General features: G+C 41.0%; 1 protein-coding gene across 2 annotated transcripts in view; it reads left to right on the top strand.

Moving 5' to 3' along the window:
• The window catches only part of TBC1D10C (TBC1 domain family member 10C), a 36,592-nt gene continuing 16,338 nt past the window's right edge, over positions 1–20,254 (top strand). The window contains exons 1-3 of one of the 2 annotated variants that reach the window (XM_070727736.1): positions 1–278; positions 14,266–14,365; positions 15,423–15,530. In XM_070727736.1, the coding sequence (XP_070583837.1) occupies positions 94–278; positions 14,266–14,365; positions 15,423–15,530 (393 nt within the window). In that variant the 5' untranslated portion in view covers positions 1–93. Of the gene's footprint in view, positions 279–10,256; positions 10,321–14,265; positions 14,366–15,422; positions 15,531–20,254 lie in introns of those variants that run through there. The other variant, XM_070727745.1, reaches the window with a different exon arrangement.

Genomic DNA, 20,254 nt, shown 5'->3' on the forward strand with positions numbered 1-20,254 from the left:
CTTCAGAAGTTGATGAGCCGAGGGCCCGGCAGTCAACATGAGATAAATCAACAACATTTCAGTTCATTCAAAAGATTTGAATGGTAGGGAAGAATGTCAGACCCTTCTCTGTCAGCTGATAACATAAGCCAAGCGATGGCAGAACTACCAGAGGCCTTTGATTTCTGCTTGCGGGATGATGCCAGCTCCCTGGGCTCCGACTCTGAGGTGAATGGCATGGCTCCCTATCGCAAGACGGATCGCTATGGCTTTATCGGAGGAAGTAGCCTCCAGAATGGGTAAGAAGCCGCTTCTGTTCCACACTTTGCTGGAAGGGTACAGAATGAGGGGGATGGACCTTTGCTGGACAGTGGAATGTCACTCAAAGGGAAAAATGGTATTGAGCTTTGCTGTAGATAAGGGGATGGAATCGCTTTTCAAGCTAGTGGGAAGATTCCATATTCTCAGCTACTCCTTTCTGAATTCTTTCTATTTCTGGCTGCTTCACTTTGCAGAAGTAATTTTCATACCTATCAGATTGTTTTGTTCTCACCTGACTGGCTGCATCTATATATACTGCTCAAAACAATAAAGGGAACACTTAAACAACACAATATAACTCCGAGTAAATTAAACTTCTGTGAAATCAAACTCCACTTAGGAAGCAACACTGATTGACAATCAATTTCATTTTGTTGTCAGCACATTCAAATTTGTACAGAACAAAGTATTCAATGAGAATATTTTATTCATTCAGATCTAGGATGTGTCCTTTGAGTGTTCCCTTTAATTTTTTGAGCAGTGTATATATGCTGAAAATAGTAATATTTCTAATCGTTAGAAATAAGGTGTCAGTTCCAAAAACTTTATTATTATTTATTAGATTTATATGCCGCCCCTCTTTGTAAGGAAAGGTAGTTAGGAGATGGGGATGAAAAACTGAAACGCAACAAATATCTCTATGGTTTGAGGTAATTTTCCAAGATGTCTTATTTACTTCAGATGTGGCAATATTCAAAGACAGAAGGGAGGTATATAAATAATTATCCAATCCTATTTTATCCTGTTGTTAGGTAATTTTAGACTAATATATTCCAGGGAAAGTCCTTTACCCTCCCCCCACTTCTCTTTTGGAGGAAAGAAGCTGTGTTGAATTAGTGCCCTCTGGCCCATTCTTCTAAATGACTATCTCTATACTGTATTTCTTTCAAAAAGTTATTGTGGCATCAGATTTTCTTTTTAATTTTCTGGTAATGTCTTAGGAGACTGCCCGCTACAAAATAACAATTTAAAATTAGAAGTGAACATTTGCTATTTTTTGTATTTAGCTTAACTAGTATTTATATATATTTATATCTATATATTAACTAGTATTTATATGTGTGTGTGTGTGTGTGTGTGTGTGTGTGTGTGTGTGTATCATTATTATTTCTTATATTATTGTTAACATGTTCTGATGCTAAGGAGTTAGGCGTTCTACTCCCCCCACTGAAAAGACCTCTGCTCCAACTGCCAGTTGCCTTATAGGAGGGAGGAAGGAAGGGAGGGAGGGAGGAGAAGAAGGGATGGTGGTAGAAGGAAGGAAGGTAGGGAAGAGAGGCAATTGGAAGGAAGGAATGGGAAAGGGAGGAATGAAGGGGGAAGGAAGGAAGGAAAAGAGAGAGGAATAGAGAAGGTAGGAAGGAGAGGGAAAGAGGTAAATGGAGGGAGAGGAAAGGAAGGAACAAAAATAGAGGGAGAAGGAAGGAAGGGAGGGAGGAGAAGAAGGGATGGTGGTAGAAGGAAGGAAGGTAGGGAAGAGAGGCAATTGGAAGGAAGGAATGGGAAAGGGAGGAATGGAGGGAGAAGGAAGGAAGGAAAAGAGAGAGGAATAGAGAAGGTAGGAAGGAGAGGGAAAGAGGTAAATGGAGGGAGAGGAAAGGAAGGAACGAAAATAGAGGGAGAAGGAAGGAAGGAAAGAAGGAAAGAAGCAAAATATAAGGCAACTGGTAGTTGGAACAAAGTTGGGACATTTTCAAGCTTTAAGTGTCAATTTATCAAGCCTGATTATGAAACTATGTGGTTTCATAGCGAAGCACGGGTATCCAGCTACTAGTCATTATTATAAAATGAAAAGGCCTGTAGATTAGGTAATGTTCCCCAAGAAGAAGCCAGATATTTTAGACCTAAATTCAAGTCTTCAATTAGGAGAAGCTGGCTAGAATAGAAAAGTATCACAAAATTGTGGTTATTTGGCATTATTTTGACAGAGGGCAAAGGGGTTACAATCCCCGTTTCAAGTTTGTGGATCTGAATCTATTCTTTTTTGCTAGCTTTATGGTCATAATATAGTCACATTACTAGGGTGTTCTATGAACTTTAATCCTCATGAATTTGGAAGGCATCAGGTTGGAGCAGGCTGATGTAAAAAGACTGGAGTCATGATGAACTGAATTCATACTCACTAAAAGAGGCATTTAGGCATTTCGACGTTTTTTTCTCCGAACACCACCACTCCATAAACAAATAACTCCCTCAACACTGTCAAACCTTTTACTAAGTCTGCACTTCTATTTCTACTAGTTTTTTCTCATCATTCCTATCATCCTTTTCCTCCCACTTAGGACTGTATGACTGTAACTTGTTGCTTGTGTCCTAAGATTTTTATTAATATTGATTGTTTCTTCATTGCTTATTTGACCCCTGTGACAATCATTAAGTGTTGTATCACATGATTCTTGACAAATGTATCTTTTTCTTTTATGTACGCTAAGAGCATATGCACCAAGACAAATTCCTTGTGTGTCCAATCACACTTGGCCAGTAAAGAATTATATTCTATTTAGTCAAGTCAGAGAGATCTAGTCAAACAAGATAAAGGTTGTTGTGGTTGGCTCTGGCCCAGCTCCTGCCCCAGGGAATGTGGAGGTGGATGCAGGGGAAACTTCAACATGTCACAGGCCTGTGTTCTTGCCGACAGAGTCAGTTCAGAGTTTAGTTTCCTCGGACGAAGAAGAAGGTGGGAGTGACTCGGCAGAGGGGGGCTTGGCACACAGCCCAGGCAGTCAATCTCCCTTATCTTCCATTGATTCTGATGAAGACATTTTGGACCCACGCAAGCGCAGAATTATGCATAGAAGAGACCAAGTAAGGACATATTACAGGAGATAAGAGCGGCCACCTGTGTTTGGGTGGGGCTCCAGTAATTAGGGCTGCTGCTATAAATAGCAGCATGTGGGTTTGGCCATTGTGGAAGAGTATCTGATCGCAGTTCATCAGGAATCCTGTGTTGCTATTTTCTGGACTTTGTTGATTTTTCACGCCTTTGAAAACAAAGCAGAGCAACGTGTGTGTGTGTGTGTGTGTGTGTGTGCGTGCGTGTGTGTGTCTCACTTCGTTGGAAGAAGAAGGGGTGTGAAGTTTCTTCACAGCTGCTAGCTAAGTACTTAATGACTGCTTAAGCTTAATTGTACAAACTACCCGGTTGTTTTGGGACGAGTGCTCCTTGCAATAAAAAACAGTGGTTAGTTTATTTTGAATTTTGGGATAAAGAACATTATTTTGAATTTTCAAATGTGTGTGTGTCTGAAATTTGTACCCTTGAATTTTCGGGAGGCTCCTACCAGAGAGCCTGGCAGAACAAAGATATTCACCTGCATTCTTATCAGTGGAGCACATGGGACCTACTTGCTGGATGAGGATGATAGGAACTAATTTTCCTCCCAAGGAAACAGTCAATACAGGTAGTCCTCAACTTACAACATTTAGTGACCATTCAAAATACAACAGCACTGAAAAAAGTGACTTATGACTATTTTTCACACTTACGACTTTGAGGCATCCCCATGATCATGTGATCAAAATTCAGATGGTTGGTCATACTTATGACCATTGCTGAGTCCCAAGGTCATGTGATCCCCTTCTGCAACCTTCAGGCAAACAAAGCCAATGTGATAGCCAGGTTCACTTAACAACTGTGTTACTAACTTATCAAATGCAGTGATTCGCTTAACAATTGTGACAAGAAAAGTCATAAAATAGGGCAAAATTCACTTATTAAGTGTCTTGCTTTACAACAGAAATTTGGGGTTCAATTGTGGCCATACGTTGAGGACTATCTGTACAGTATACAAATAATCTAGTTATCAACTCATTTTAGAGGACAATAATTCTTAACTTTTTGTTTCTCACATTTTGTGAGTCATTTGATCCAAGGATTTTGATGCTACCTGATAGAAACAAAAAGGTAATTTTGCCCACCTAATGCATCTACAGTATATATCAGCAGGTGTTCTATTGTTACAGTAATATTAAAGGACTTAACATTTTATTAACTCTATGTCCCACCTAGATCACTTTATGTAGTGCATTTTAGGTACATATGCAATTGATTTTACACTGTGTTTTAGAATTCAATTCTTTTACACATGAATGCTGATATTTACCTCCTGAACTGCCTGCTACCGCACAAATCCCACCGACTGATAAGGTCCCACAGAGTTGGCCTTCTCCAGGTCCCGTCGACTAAACAATGTCGTTTGGTGGGACCCTGGGGAAGAGCCTTCTCTGTGGCGGCCCGGCCCTCTGGAACCGACTCCCCCTGGAGATTAGAACTGCCCCCACCCTCCCTGTCTTTCGTAAACTACTCAAGACTCACTTATACCGCCAGGCATGGGGGAGTTAAGACACCTTTCCCCCAGGCTTTTTTTTAATACTTCGTTTTATGTTTGGTATGAATGTGCTGTTTGGCTTTAAAAAAAAAAATGATAGGGTTTTATATGTTTTTTAATATTAGATTTTTTCTACTACTATATTGTTTTTATTATTGTTGTGAGCCGCCCCGAGTCTTCGGAGAGGGGCGGCATACAAATCTAATAAATAAATAAAAATAAATAAATATTACTTATGAATATCTATACAGTATAGGCTTGGTCCTGATTAGTACTTGGAAGACATCAGGTAATACAGGATAGTAAGGCAGACAGAGAAGTCATAGAACTATCCCAGAATAAGACAATGGCAAACTTCTACACTAATGTCCAGAAAACTGCATGGGAGATCACCATGTAGTTGAGTTTGAATCAGAGATAACTCTACCTATTGGTTACAGTATGATTACAATGTCTCTGTGCTGCATCATATTTCAGTGGCTAAATGAGAGTTATATTTTATCATTTGAACCTTCATTTTATTTCAAAGTGTACCACAGCATACCGTGGTACCTCTACCTAAAAACGCCTCTACTTAAGAACTTTTCTAGATAAGAACCGGGTGTTCAAGATTTTTTTGCCTCTTCTTAAGAACCATTTTCTACTTAAGAACCTGAGCCCGGAAAAAAATTTCCAGGAAATTTGAGAACGGCACGAAGGTCTGGCCAGTTTCCTGCCATTATCCCTGAGTTTCTCTCTGTGGTGCAGTGTATGGGAAGCTGCCTTGCACCAGGTGTATGGGAGGGGCGTGCTCCTCCTCGCCACATCAGAGTCCCTCTTTTTTTTTTTTAAGCCTTAAAGTTTTGGGGGGTTTGATTCCCTTCCCCTCACCTTCTTCCTTCGGCAGCGACTGTCCTCCTCCTTTTCTTCCTCCTCCTCCTCCCACCCAAATCCCGAGTTTTTATTTCTTTTCTAATGGGTTTGCATGTATTATTTGCTTTTACATTGATTCCTATGGGAAAATTGCTTCTCCTTACAAATTTTTCTACTTAAGAACCTGGTCACAGAACTAATCAAGTTCTTAAGAACAGGTACCACTGTATTTTGATTATGTAATTCTTGTATTTCTGGTGAATCTAAAATTATTACCATTTCAGGAACTATGGAATTAATTACTTGGAATCAGCAATGTTCTATTCAAAATTAGCCCTTCAGGTTCAGTTGTGGAAGGGAATGGACCCAGCTATAAATGTTTGTGGAGATTCTCAGTCATCCAAGTAATGGTTGTCCCAAATTGTGTTTTTTTCAAAAGGCAACTGGATTTTCTTGTTTTTTTTTTTACTTTTTGCTCCTCATCCAAGACTCTTCTTTAATCCTCACTGAATGGTGGAGAATGAAAGGATTTATATTCCTTACCAGTCATCTTGTTGTTAGTACTCTGAATGTCAGTCATTAGCGCTCCAGGAATTGTTGAGGCCGCTTGGGGGTTTATCTGTACCCTCCAATGGCTGTGGAAACTCCTTGGGACAGTCCCATAATGAGAAGTGAAACATAGCAGCTTCAGTGGCAGCATATCAAGGATGGATACACCAAGATTCATTTTATTTTTTATTTATTGATTGATTTTATCCAATACACAATGAGGGTTTTAGTGGGTATACACATAGTAAAATACATGATGTAGGTTATAGAGGATAAACTCATAGTAAAATATATCTAAGAAAGAATAGAAAAGAAGATATAGTAATAGAACATATCAATGAAAGAATAGAAGAAGAGATATAGGATTAGAAGAAAGGAATAGGAAATATAGGAGAGCAATAGGACAGGGGACGGAAGGCACTCTAGTGCACTTGTACTCTCCCCTTACTGACCTCTTAGGAATCTGGATAGGTCAACCATAGATAATCTAAGGGTAAAGTGTTGGGGGTTTGGGGATGACACCATGGAGTCCGGTAATGAGTTCCACGCTTCGACAACTCGGTTACTGAAGTCATATTTTTTACAGTCAAGTTTGGAGCGGTTAATATTAAGTTTAAATGCTGCATGCATCCAGTCGCCCATCTTGTAGAACTTGGACATTTTAAAATCACAATTGTCAAAAACTGGTGGCAAGGTTCCCTGTCCCCTTGGAATAGAATTGCAATAAAATTGCAATAAAACTCTAAAATTGGCTTAATATCGGGAGAGGGTCAAATTTTCTCCAGGAATCTTAAAAATGAGTGAAATGTTGCCCAAATTAGGTAGTCATACTGTTGCTCCTACATTCTCAAAAACTTTAAATGTATATGATTACTCATCAATATGATAAAAATATATATTTAAAATATACTTAAAGGACTCATTTTTTTCTTTTCATGTTGATTGATAATTTTAAATCATCCAAAGGGCACCATTGTTGCATAATTGGTCTATAATTGTAGCTTGTTGTAATCAGAGTAGGTCAAATATGTAGGAGTGATAAATATTTGGGGTGTTGTTGAGTTTTGTTTTTTTTGCATCCTCTCATTTTTGATTACAGGTTAGAAATTAGCCTAGTGGACAGAAAGAATGCTGTGAAAACCTTGTACAGTATACCGTCAGTGAAGGGCTACCAAAATTTTTACTTCCACACTGTGGGTGTGGCTTATGTAGGATGCCCTGGATTTTCTTTCAACTTGGGTGCAAATTGGGTGCTCTGGGGTGGAAATCCATTTTCACTACTCCACTGTGTTTTCCCCATGTCTGGGCAGCAGCCCACCCCTGAGTACACCTCCTGCACTTCTACAGATATTGTCTATTTTATCCTTATAATATAAGGCAGTTGGAGTACTCTGGATAACGGTCATTGTTTATCTAAATGATGCACTATATTTCTATTTGATTTGCTGGATCAAAATAAACTATAATCTGTTGAAATGATATTCTGTATCAAGACGATAGTCTATGCACCAGTAATGGGGAACCTAGACCATATGTATCAAAAGTGACATGCTATAACGTTATGGGTGACCCCCCAAGCCTTCACCAACATCTGATAACTATTTTTGAAATGTGCCCCATTCTCATATGATTTTTCTCATGCCGAGGCAGCACAATAATAATTTAATAATAATAATTTATTAGATTTGTATGCCGCCCCTCTCCGAGGACTCAAGAATGGTGTATGGTCTTGCATGGGTCTACTCAGACTTTCTGGAAATTGCTTTTCAAGGCTGCCTGGATGTAGGGAGATAGACCATTATTTCTCTTTGGTGTGTGAGTGTGGGTGTGAGTGAGTGTCATGTGAGCAGAGTCAAATTAGGCATTTTCTGAATTTTTGATACACCAAGCCCAAAGGTTTTGTCATCATTGCTATACAATCAGTATAGTCCTAATAACACCTTTAGCTGGGGAAGACAAGCTTCTCTACTTTTGTTGATATGTGTCTACGTGGCTAGCCAGTCAGTAGACTCATGAAAGACTTGCAAGCAGAAGTTATAAGAGCACTTTTAACAACAAGGTTCAGATTAAGATTGTAATGTCAAAGAGGGCCTGAGTGGAAAATGTCTTCGCTACCTACAGTATGAACTAACGTTTCCTGTTTTAGCAATGTAGCTCAGCCACATCCTCTCACCGTATCTATGACAACTTGTGCATCCTGAAAATACCCGTTGTGGTTATGGTGGCTATTAAGTGTGCTTTCTTGAGTTTTTGGTCTACCTGACTTTGGAAGGCTGAACTCAACATTCGTATCAATTCTTTTTAGCCATACTACAGTAGAAGTTCTCATCAGTTTTAATCCATTTCAACTTTCAAGACTTCCTGCAAAGAATTGGGAAATCAGCGTCTGATGAAATGCAGACAACTCTTTAAGAGAATTCTCAAGCTTCTCCTTCCTCACTGCAAATCTATTATTTTCACAGCTCCTGAAGAGGAAAATGTGTGTATATCTCTTGTGTTTTGAGATAATGAAGGTGGGACTATTCAGTATAAGCCATGACCCACAGTAAGCAGCAAGCAATTGATGTGGGCCCTCTTAACAGTGATATATAGATCAAGATTATCTTTAATATGAGAAGAGCTACTTAAACATATACCTCTCTCTCCCTCCCCCCCTCATCCCCCCCCCCCCAATTCTTGGCACACACTGGAATTTTCCCAAGATCATCCTATTGCGTTTATGAGAGCAGGGTTTTTTGTTCCTGAGGGGAAGATAAGCAGTGAATCATGGTGAAAATAGTAAATGGAGATTTTTAAAATTCCTGATGCTCCTATTTTACTGCCCTTTTTTAAAAACTATTTTTGAAGCCTCTCCTCTTCCAGAAATGGGATATGTCACCATTGTTTCCCCCCATCTTACAGGCTGAAAAAAGTTAAAAGTGGGGTGGGGAGAGAAAGAGGCATGATTTTCCAACTATAAAATGATTCCTGTTTCAGGCTGGTGCAAAACATACCAAGCGAAAATACTCATTACTGGCATGATTAATTTTTTGTAATACTTTCATAGGTATAAATGGGAAGGGAAATAAATAGGATTAAAATGACCCACTTTTAAGAAGAATGGAATGGAATAGAATAGAATAGAATAGAATAGAAAAGAAAAGAAATATTGGCCAAGTATGAATAAACACACAAGGAATTTGTCTCTCAGTATCATGCAAAGCATCAGAATAAGAATAATCATAGTAAAAATAATATCAATAAGAGGCAATAGTAAAGAAGATAATAAGGATAACAATACTACAGCTAGTAAATATACATAGAGATTAGATGTTACTCCCGGGTTTTTCAAAACATATGGCCTATCCCGAAAACAAGCCCTACCCTAATTTTCATGGCTGCACCAGTATAAGCCCTAACCAAAAAATAACCCCCATTGTCTGGCTGTATGAAATGGGATTAGGACTGCTGCAGCCAGGCCTCCCATGTCCCAACATCTGTCACATCGCTACCTGACTTCTTCTGCAGCTGCTGGCAGTCACTTGTGACTGGATGCCACATGGCACAACATACCGGTGCCACCGTTTGTGGAAGGACACCAAGAAGCTCATTGTGCTGGAGCTGCCTCTCAGGTATGCAATGGAATAACACACCACACATCCTCCTGCCATGAGCAGCGCCACTAGCGTGATGAGCCACGTGGTGTCTGGCCGGTCAAAAATTAAAAACCCCTAGGTAATATCATAATGAAGAAAGTAAGCCTCAGGTAAGAATGCTGAGTCATTCAAAGGCAGTTGAGTGAGCAGCAACCTAGCAATTATGTGAAAAGTATTTAACTAGGCAAGAGCTCCCTGCTCTTTCTATCTGTCTGTTCGCTGTTAGCTGTGTGCTGTTGCTGTTCGTGGAAGTATGCTTTGAAGAAGCTGTAACGCTATAAAAGTTGGTTCCTGTGAGTTATTGAACTAAGATAGTTATAGCGAGGTACTAGTAAGATACTAGTTTATTGTATGTATAGTATAGACAGTAGTAGTAGTAGTAGTAGTAGTATAAAGAAGTAAATATATTTTTCCACAACTTCCTACTGCTGCTGTGTTTCATTGAAGATTTCAACTCCATTTCTACTGGTCTAGCTGGCTGGCTGGCTGGGTTGGTGGGCTGGCTGGACTGGTTTACTGCTTCAGCACAAACAAGCTAGTTTCCACAAATTCAAGCTCTGATATAGCCATGAGCGGGTACAAGCGGCTGCAAAAGGAGTCGGGCAGTGGCAAGACAGGTGTCATGATGTGGAAGGCGTTTCTGCGGAGGTCATAAGGTAAGCGGGTAAGACATCCTCTGAAAATAACACCTGATGCTTATTTTGGGGGGCAAAAAGTAAATAAGACTTATTTCCTCATGGTATGAGGATGTGATGTTCAGCAGAGTGATCTCTGAATAGATGTTTTGGCATGCAATGCCCCAAGGTTTGGGATACAGTTTTTGTCCAGGGTGTGAGGGGTCTGTAGATATTTTCACAGTCCTCCTTCTGACCTGCGCAATATTCAGGTCTTCTATGGAAGGTAGGCTGGTTGCAATAGTTTTTTCTGCAGTCTTAACTATCTGCTGGAATCTGTACTAGTCCTATTTGGTTGCTGTACCAAACCAGACAGTCTGCCTTTTAAATATTTTAATATGCATTATATCTATCACCTGTGTGTAAAAAAGGGGTGGGGCTTTAATCATTCAGCTCTGCTCACCGTTTTGATACTATTGACCCTGTCACGGTTTGTAAATAATAAAAGTCCATTAGAACTTTAATCACCGCGGAGGTGATGGATGGAAGCCCAGTCATTTGTTCAAAACAAGATTTCTTTTATTATAAAAGTAGAAAATAAACATGTCCCGGTGGACAAAACAACAAATACATCTTTACATGATGGAGGTTAGAATAGGAATGGAGATCTTTGCATCAAGAAGAAGGATGTGAGGTTAGATGTGGAAGGATATTACATCATAATAGGAGGATCTTAATGAAACACACACAGTTAACTATTTAATTACTGAATGTCTCTGGGGTTGTCAATATTCAGTATGACAGACCCCACCCCAAATATGCTTCACACTTGCTTCAATTCTGTCAGCAAGCTCAAAAGTCATTTAAAAGGCAACCATCAACTGAGTTCTATCCTGTTATCACAGTAGTTCTCAACCTCTCCCCTTAATACAGTTCCTCATGTTGTGGTGACTCCCAACCATAAGTCTAGTGTCAATTCTCCCAACAGAGCTTTAAGCTGATTGGCAGGAAAGTCAGAGGGACACCCCCACTGTAAATGCCTGATTGGTTGGGTTGTAAAAATATGCTCCAAGGTGCCAGAAATAGAAGCTTTAGTTCCTAACACCATGGGAAATTTGTCTTGTGAAAAGGTCGTTTGACCCCAAAGAGGTCCCGACCTCCAGGATGAAAACCACTGTGTTATCAGAACACCCAATATGTTGAGGAAGAGAGTCATGCTACATGCCGTTCAACAGAGGTCGCTTTTAATGAAATACTGATTCTGAGCCAAAGATTTGTACTATTTAGTCTATCCAAGACCCAGGCACTGGATCCTGTAGTGACTCAATTCTTCCCTGATGTCTGGTATGCAGATATTCTAGTATTCTAACACCTATCAGCACTAAAAAAAATAAAAAAAATGGCTTGGTCAACATTGACTCTAAATCAATCCCATGAAGGCAAGAGAAAACAAAGGCAGGTGTAATTCTATTGCATTTATAATAGGGAAGAATAATCTAAATAGACACAGTTCCCATACAGTATTTATGATCTACTGTACCATTTTCCCAAAGAACTCAGAATAATTTCATTTTACCTGCGGTGTCTGGGTTAATAACCTTTGCTAAGCTACAGATAAGCAAACCGCTTGGGGCTTTGTGCATTATAGGAACTCAGAAGCTGAGGTCATAGCAGAAAGGGAGTACAGCCCTCTGACTCAGAGAACTGCCTCCTCACCCTTTCCGGTTGCAGAGCATTTTGTGCGCCTATGTGCTTCATATTACAGATGCTTGAACTTGGCTCATTAAAAGGCGGCCTGGAGATTGCAGCCACTCTATTGGATGGTTCTTATTGGAAAAATCTCTGCCTCTTTCTCCCTTTCCCATTGTAATTGCCTCACCACTCTCTCTGCTGCTCATGTGCAAGTTCCTATCAGAACAATGTGGCAACAAGAAGAGGCCTCCAGGTCCTCCCCCAGAAACCACTGTCTTTGGGCTGAAGGAGGTTCCAGCAAGGATTTTTCTTCCTTTTTCAATCAACTGCTCATTCTCTGCAGATTTTAAAAAAAATGAAATTAATATGTCTTTTTAGCTGAAGTCAATATTTTCAATACCTGCTCCAGACACAATTTATTTAAATATAGTCCACATTTGTGCCCTACCTGAATATAATCTCTTAAATAACTTCAAGATAAATATTTACTGATATTAGCATACAAATGGCAATACTGTACTCAGATTTATTCAAAAGTAACCAAATGTTTGTTTCAATGTATCTTTTAGTCATATAGCAATACCACTTAGACTTATTGGGTTTTTCCCCGGAGTATTAGATGCACCTTAGTTTTGGGGGAGGAAAATAAGAGAAAAAATCTACCTATCAGGTATTCATCTGGCTAGCATCCTTAGTCTGTTCAGCTTCAGCACATTATTTTATCCCCTGGTTAGGGCTGAAAAAACCTTTTTCAGAGGGAGTAGGAATGAAAACAAGCCTGCAAAGAGCTAGGGCTGGAAAAAACTCCTTTGGAGGGAGTAGGAAACTGAGAAGATTGTCAGCACCTAGTTAGGGCTGGAATAAAAAAGCTTTGAAAAAGCTACATTCGGAGTATAAGGCTCTTTTAAGGGAGGAAAAAGGTGCAATCTTATACTCTGAAAAATACAGTATGTTTATGTTTATTTAGATTTGTATGCCGCCCCTCTCCGCAGACTCGGGGCGGCTCACAACAAAGTGAAAAAAAACACAGTTTACAACAAATCTAAATTTCTACTAAAAACATTTAATTATTTTTCTCCACCATAAAGTAAAACAATATATAGTTATGAACACAACAACAATGCTTAAAACAATCCTATATAAACTTTTCTTTTCTCATTACTCCCTCCATGGAGGCTCTTATCTCTCCTCATGTAAATTTTTCTATTAATTTTATACAACATTATCAATTCTTAAAAATCTAAATGAAAGTTTTCCCTCACCGTCTTACTACAAAAGATTACATTACATCAATGCTAACAATAAGACATAGACATATTGTGACGGCGGCGAGAATGGTATATGCACAAAGATGGAACAATTTAAAAATACGGTATCTGAAGATAGAGAAATAATTAAGAAAATATACGATTGTGCAGAGATGGACCGGCTAACTATGGAGGCGATGAATGGTAGAAAAGATTCGGATTACTATAACACCTGGATAATGTGGTATAAATGGACAGAAAAAAGGAAAATGGGTTTATGATAAAAACATGTATGATACTAGAATATAGGTACAGATAAATATTTTTATAACTTATGGATAAGAAGAAATTAATTGGATGTTAACTTACCCAAAGTAGTACAGTAGTTGGATTTGTATTTGTATTGTTGTTGACGTTCGTCTGAACGTTGTATCTGTATCTTGTTTTTATGGGTTTTTTAATGTATAAAAACCTAATAAAAATTATATATATATAAAAGAGAAAAAAATGGACTTAGTAGGAGTCCTCATGAAGGGTAATACAGTGTTCCCTCGATTTTCGCGGGGGATGCGTTCCAAGACCGCCCGCGAAAGTCAAATTTCCGTGAAGTAGAGATGTGGAAGTAAATACACTATTTTTGGCTATGAACAGTATCACAAGCCTTCCCTTAACACTTTAAATCCCTAAACTGCAATTTCTCATTCCCTTAGCAACCATTTAGATTATTATTCACCATGTTTATTTATTAAAGTTTATTAAAAAAAATATTTATTAAAGGCGGACGAAAGTTTGGTGATGACGTATGATGTCATCGGGCGGGAAAAACCGTGGTATAGGGGGGGGGAAGCAAATTATTTTTTAATTAATATTTTTGAAAAACCATGGTATAGCCGTTTCGTGAAGTTCGAACCCGCAAAAATCGCGGGACTACTGTAATGTCTTGCCAAAAAAAAATAGCAGCGTAGGAAAGTACAGTGTGGAAAATTATAGCCTTATAGGAAATTTATAGAGATGCCCATCATTTTGCTTTTCTCTCTTCCATATGCAGCCAAGATCACCTCCCGGTTGAGCTCATCCGACACCGTGAAACCAAATGGCTGGAAATGACAGCTCACTGGGAGAAAACCATGGCCCGGCGCTACAGGAAGGTAAGAAGGTATCTAGCATTGTTCGTTTAAATGGTGATTTCAGCACATCTTTTCATCAAAGTCTTTAGTGAACCCTGTTATAATCTCAGACCATGTTCAAAAAGTAATCTGCATTTGACATAATCTATCAAATGGCAGTTTGTTTAAGCATGATTTATTGAATAAATAGCAAATGGTTAACTCCATAGAGCAAAGTCTAGGCCAAATATATTATACTGTGAGATGGCAAAATATCTGAAACTTATCAGAAGATCTCTCTTATCTCCCTTTTGCACATACCAACCCCAAACAGAAACAGCAGGGAATAGTTCAGCAACATCCAATGAACCATCCATGTGCTACCACTCCATGCTGTAATATGAAGTCAACCAGAAAAGGCTAGATTTGTGATATGCACACCAATGATACCCTCATCTTTGTGAGTGCTAAGCTTCAGCTTCCTATTCAACCCATTATTGGTTGACACATCAATTTAGTCTTTGTAGTGTTGTTTCAACTGAAACAGCTAAAGAAGGAAGTCAGGCTATTCTCCAAAGCACCTGAGGGTAGAACAAGAAGCAATGGGTGGAAACTAATCAAGGAGAGAAGCAACTTAGAATAAAGGAGAAAATTCCTGACAGTTAGACCGATTGATCAGTGGAACAGCTTGCCTCCAGAAGTTGTGAATGCCCCAACACTAGAGGTTTTAAAGAAGATGTTGGATAACCATCTGTCTGAAGTAGTGTAGGTTCTCCTGCCTAAGCAGGGGGTTGGACTAGAAGATCTCCAAGGTCACTTCCAACTCTGTTGTTGTTGTTGTTAAATAGAATTTAATAATTTAATTTAAGAGTTTAATTTAATTTAATTCAGAATTTAAGAGTTTTTGATGATGCCCCATCATTGTTTAAAAATCCTTGGCAATCACCACAGTTTTAGCTAGATGTTTTAAAACATGGAGAAAAAGCTGAATCTTTCCTGGTGTCTGTGACCTAAACCTTGGGTATTGGGATTCTTTATGGGGATTGGGTTCTATACATGATCATTATGTACTTAGTTTATATAGTTTATAACAATACAGGTAAAGCTGCTGTGCCGAAAAGGAATCCCTTCCTCTTTACGTGCACGTTGTTGGCCTCTGTTGTGTGGAGGACAGTTCACAATGGAGCGGAGCCCTGGAAAATACCAGGTAAGCCTGCATCTTTTAGAACTTATTTTATTCTTAGAGGCACAAGTTATTCCATGTGTGTTAAAAGGGGTTGGATTAGAAATGTTCTATATCAGTCAACAGGACAACCACCTCTTCTGCTGTTGCACTTTTGTTTGTTTGTTTGTTTGTTTGATTGATTGATTGATTGATTGATTTTTATGCCACCCTTCTCCTCAGACTCAAAGCGGCTTACAACATGTTAGCAATAGCACTTTATAGCAGAGCCAGCCTATTGCCCCCACAATCCGGGTCCTCATTTTACCCACCTCGGAAGGATGGAAGGCTGAGTCAACCTTGAGCCGGTGATGAGACTTGAACCATTGGCCTACAAATCTACAGTCAGCTTCAGTGGCCTGCAGTACAGCACTCTACCTGCTGCGCCACCCCGGCTCTCCTTTTCATCTGTGCCCTTATATCAATTAATTGGCAAACCAACCACACATTTTCCTGACTTATATTTCCTTGCCAGTTGATTATTTGAATATTTACATTAAGACATGATGCCTGCTTCTTCTAGCATAGCATCCCTAACAAAGGTATGGCAAGAGCATTTCTTTACATTGAGAAATACTTCGAAATACAATCCTATGGACATTTAAGGTGGAGTAAGTCTAACCATTGGACTTATTTCAAGGTTAAGAATGCATAAGACTGGACTGTTAATTTTGCTTTTCATTTGTGTCAGAATGCAATTTAGTTTTACTATTATATGTGCTCATTTGTAATATCTATTAACTTTAAAAGGTGGTGCTTTCAGCCAAAAATGTTTTCAAGGCAACAATATGCAGTTAAAATAATTGAAATGTATGCAAAATAACATACCGTAATTACAAAACTAAAAACCTAAGGTGGTGGTGCTTTCAAGCAATTACAAAATACGTAGTACAAATAAATCAAAGTAGTTGAAATCTATTTAGATTATGAGCCATTAAGTTGGTTACAAATATTAAAAGTATCACAGACAGGTTGCTCTCCCCCATCCCAGACCTTTATGCGCTTTTGGATAATAAGCCCATTGCCTTTATAGTTAAGTTCATCCATTTTTGTTTCTAATCATTCTCTGCTTCTCTTTCCTTCTATCTCTCCGTGTATTATGGATTTCTCACAGAAACTCTGCCTATGTACAATGTGTCCAAAATGTGACAATTTGAGCCTGATCATGGGTCTTGAGTAACTCTGTATTGTTTGATGAGTCACTTGTTGAGTTTCTTGGTTATTCATGAATTCTCAAGAATTCAAAAACATGGTCTTTCTTCTTCAGAAATCAATTTTCACTTCCGTAGAGTACCATATGGAAAACTATTGTATGCATAGTTTCTGGTCTTTATGGCCATATCTGAATATTCTTTTCTAACCTACCAAATTTCTTTGATTGCTGGTTTCTTTTTGTTCAGTAACTGATCCTAACAGGCAAAAGATATCCACTACTGCAGTGTCATTTCTAAAGCTGGTCACTGAACCTGCTACTACTTCATTGATTTATTTTATTTGTTTGTTTGTTTGTTTGTTTGTTTAGTTAGTTAGTTAGTTAGTCCAATACACAATACATATTGAAGAGGATAGACATGAAGTATTATATATAAAGAAAAGATATAAAAGTAGAGGAGAAGATATATGAAAGGAAGAAAAGATATATGAGATATGAGATAAGGAGAGACAATTGGACAGGGGACGAAAGGCAGGCTAGTGCACTTATACACGCCTCTTACTGACCTTTTAGGAACCTGGAGAGGTCAATCGTGGATAGTCTAAGGGAGAAATGTTGAGGGTTAGGGGTTGACAGTACTGAGTCCGGTAATGATTTCCACGCTTCGACAACTCGATTGCTAAAGTCATATTTTTTACAGTCAAGCTTGGAGCGATTAATATTAAGTTTGAATTTGTTGCGTGCTCTTGTGTTGTTGCGGTTGAAGCTGAAGTAGTCATTGACAGGCAGGACGTTGGTCTTTTTTAAGTTTAAGTTTAAGTTTAATCAGATTTGTATGCCGCCCCTCTCCGCGGACTCGGGGCGGCTAACAGCAATAGCAATACAATGTAAGACAAATCCAATATTTAAATTAATTTAAAAAACACCAAAAGTTAAAAACCAATCATACACACTAGCGTACCATGCATAAATTTTAAAGCCTAGGGGGAAGGAACATGTCAATTCCCCCATGCCTGACGACAGAGGTGGGTTTTAAGGAGCTTACGAAAGGCTAGGAGGGTGGGGGCAACTCTGATATCTGGGGGGAGTTGGTTCCAAAGGGTCGGGGCCACCACAGAGAAGGCTCTTCCCCTGGGTCCCGTCAACCGACATTGTTTAGTTGATGGGACCCGGAGAAGGCCAACTCTGTGGGACCTAACTGGTCGCTGGGATTCGTGCGGCAGAAGGCGGTCCCGGAGATATTCTGGTCCAGTGCCATGAAGGGCTTTATAGGTCATAACCAACACTTTGAATTGTGACCGGAAACTGATCGGCAACCAATGCAGACTGAGGAGTGTTGGTGTGACATGGGCAAATTTAGGAAAGCCCATGATAGCTCTCGCAGCTGCATTCTGCACGATCTGAAGTTTCCGAACACTTTTCAAAGGTAGCCCCATGTAGAGAGCATTACAGTAGTCGAGCCTCGAGGTGATGAGGGCATGAGTGACTGTGAGCAGTGACTCCCGGTCCAAATAGGGCCGCAACTGGTGCACCAGGCGAACCTGGGCAAACGCCCCCCTCGCCACAGCTGAAAGATGTTTCTCTAATGTGAGCTGTGGATCGAGGAGGACGCCCAAGTTGCGAACCCTCTCTGAGGGGGTTAGTGACTCCCCCCCCCAGGGTGATGGACGGACAGATGGAATTGTCCTTGGGAGGCAAAACCCACAGCCACTCCGTCTTATCCGGGTTGAGCTTGAGTCTGTTGACACCCATCCAGACCCCAACAGCCTCCAGGCACCGGCACATCACTTCCACTGCTTCGCCGACTGGACATGGGGTGGAGATGTATAACTGGGTATCATCGGCGTATTGATGATACCTCACCCCATGTCCTTGGATGACCTCGCCCAGCGGTTTCATGTAGATATTAAATAGCAGGGGGGAGAGGACCGACCCCTGAGGCACACCACAAGGGAGAGACCTCGAGGTCGACCTCTGACCCCCCCACTAACACCGACTGGGACCGACCAGAGAGGTAGGAAGAGAACCACTGAAGGACAGTGCCTCCCACTCCCAACCCCTCCAGCCGGTGCAGAAGGATACCATGGTCGATGGTATCGAAAGCCGCTGAGAGGTCAAGAAGCACCAGGACAGAGGATAAACCCCTGTCCCGGGCCCGCCAGAGATCATCCATCAGCGCGACCAAAGCAGTTTCCGTGCTGTAGCCGGGCCTGAATCCTGACTGCTGAGGACCTAGATAATCGGCTTCTTCCAAGGACCGCTGGAGCTGGAGCGCCACCACCTTCTCAACAACCTTCCCCATAAAGGGAAGGTTGGAGACTGGTCGATAGTTGTTGAGAATGGCTGGGTCCAGGGAAGGCTTCTTGAGGAGGGGGCGCACAAGTGCCTCCTTCTGGGATCCGGGAAGGACCCCCTCCCCAAAGAAGCGTTGACAATCTCCTGGACCCAGCTCTGTGTCACCTCCCTGCTGGCCGAAACCAGCCAGGAGGGACACGGATCCAGTAAACAGGTGGCGGAACTCACAGCTCCAATGGCCTTGTCCACTTCATCAGGTGTCACCAGATCAAACTCTTCCCAGACAGGTGGACAAGTACGTGCCCCAGTCACCTCAACTGACTCGTTGTCAGTCGACTCTGTATTCCAATTGGAGTCGAGGTCCGCTCGGATCCGAGCGATTTTATCAGCGAAAAACGTGTTAAAATCCTCGGCACTACTCTGCAAGGGCTCCCCAACTCCCCCCTGATTAAGAAGGGAGCGGGTCACCCTAAACAGAGCGGCCGGGCGGGATTCCGCTGATGCAATCAAGGCGGAATGATACGCGCATCTTGCCGCCTTGAGCGCCACTTTGTAAGTCTTAACATGTGCTCTTACAAGTGTTCGATCAGATTCGGACTTACTCTTCCTCCATCGCTTCTCTAGACGTCTCTTCTGGCGTTTCAACTCCCGGAGCTCCTCGTTGAACCATGGAGCTCTACGGGGTCTAGTGCCGCGGAGAGGTCGCAACGGCGCAATTCGGTCAAGAGCCTCCACTGCAGCCTTGTTCCAGGCCTCAGCCAGAGACTCTGCCGAACTGTGTACGAGGTTATCTGGAATAACCCCAAGCGCCTTCTGAAAGCCCATCAGGCGTCTGGGGCGGAACAGCTTAATCGGTTCCGCCTCCCTGCGGGGAAGGATTGGAGCCAGGAAGTCAAGCCGCAGTAGAAAATGGTCTGACCATGACAAAGGCAACACTTCTAAGCCCCTTAGTCTCAGACCATTACTCAGTTGCTCAGAGAGGAATACCATGTCGGGTGCATGCCCCCCCTCATGAGTCGGACCCTGTACTACTTGGGTCAGGTCCATGGCTGTCATGGTGGCCATGAACTCCTGTGCCAGTCCAGAGGTTTCACCGAGCGACGGCAGGTTAAAGTCCCCCAAGACAATAAGTCTGGGGAACCCACTGCCAACCCGGCTACCTCCTCGAGTAGCACAGGCAGGGCTTGTGACACGCAGCTGGGAGGCAGGTACGTGAGAAACAAGCCCACCTGGACCCCTAAGTCCAACTTCACCAGGAGGG

The sequence above is a fragment of the Erythrolamprus reginae genome, chromosome 1, assembly GCF_031021105.1.
Source record: "Erythrolamprus reginae isolate rEryReg1 chromosome 1, rEryReg1.hap1, whole genome shotgun sequence".
Classification (NCBI taxonomy): Eukaryota; Metazoa; Chordata; class Lepidosauria; order Squamata; family Dipsadidae; genus Erythrolamprus; species Erythrolamprus reginae.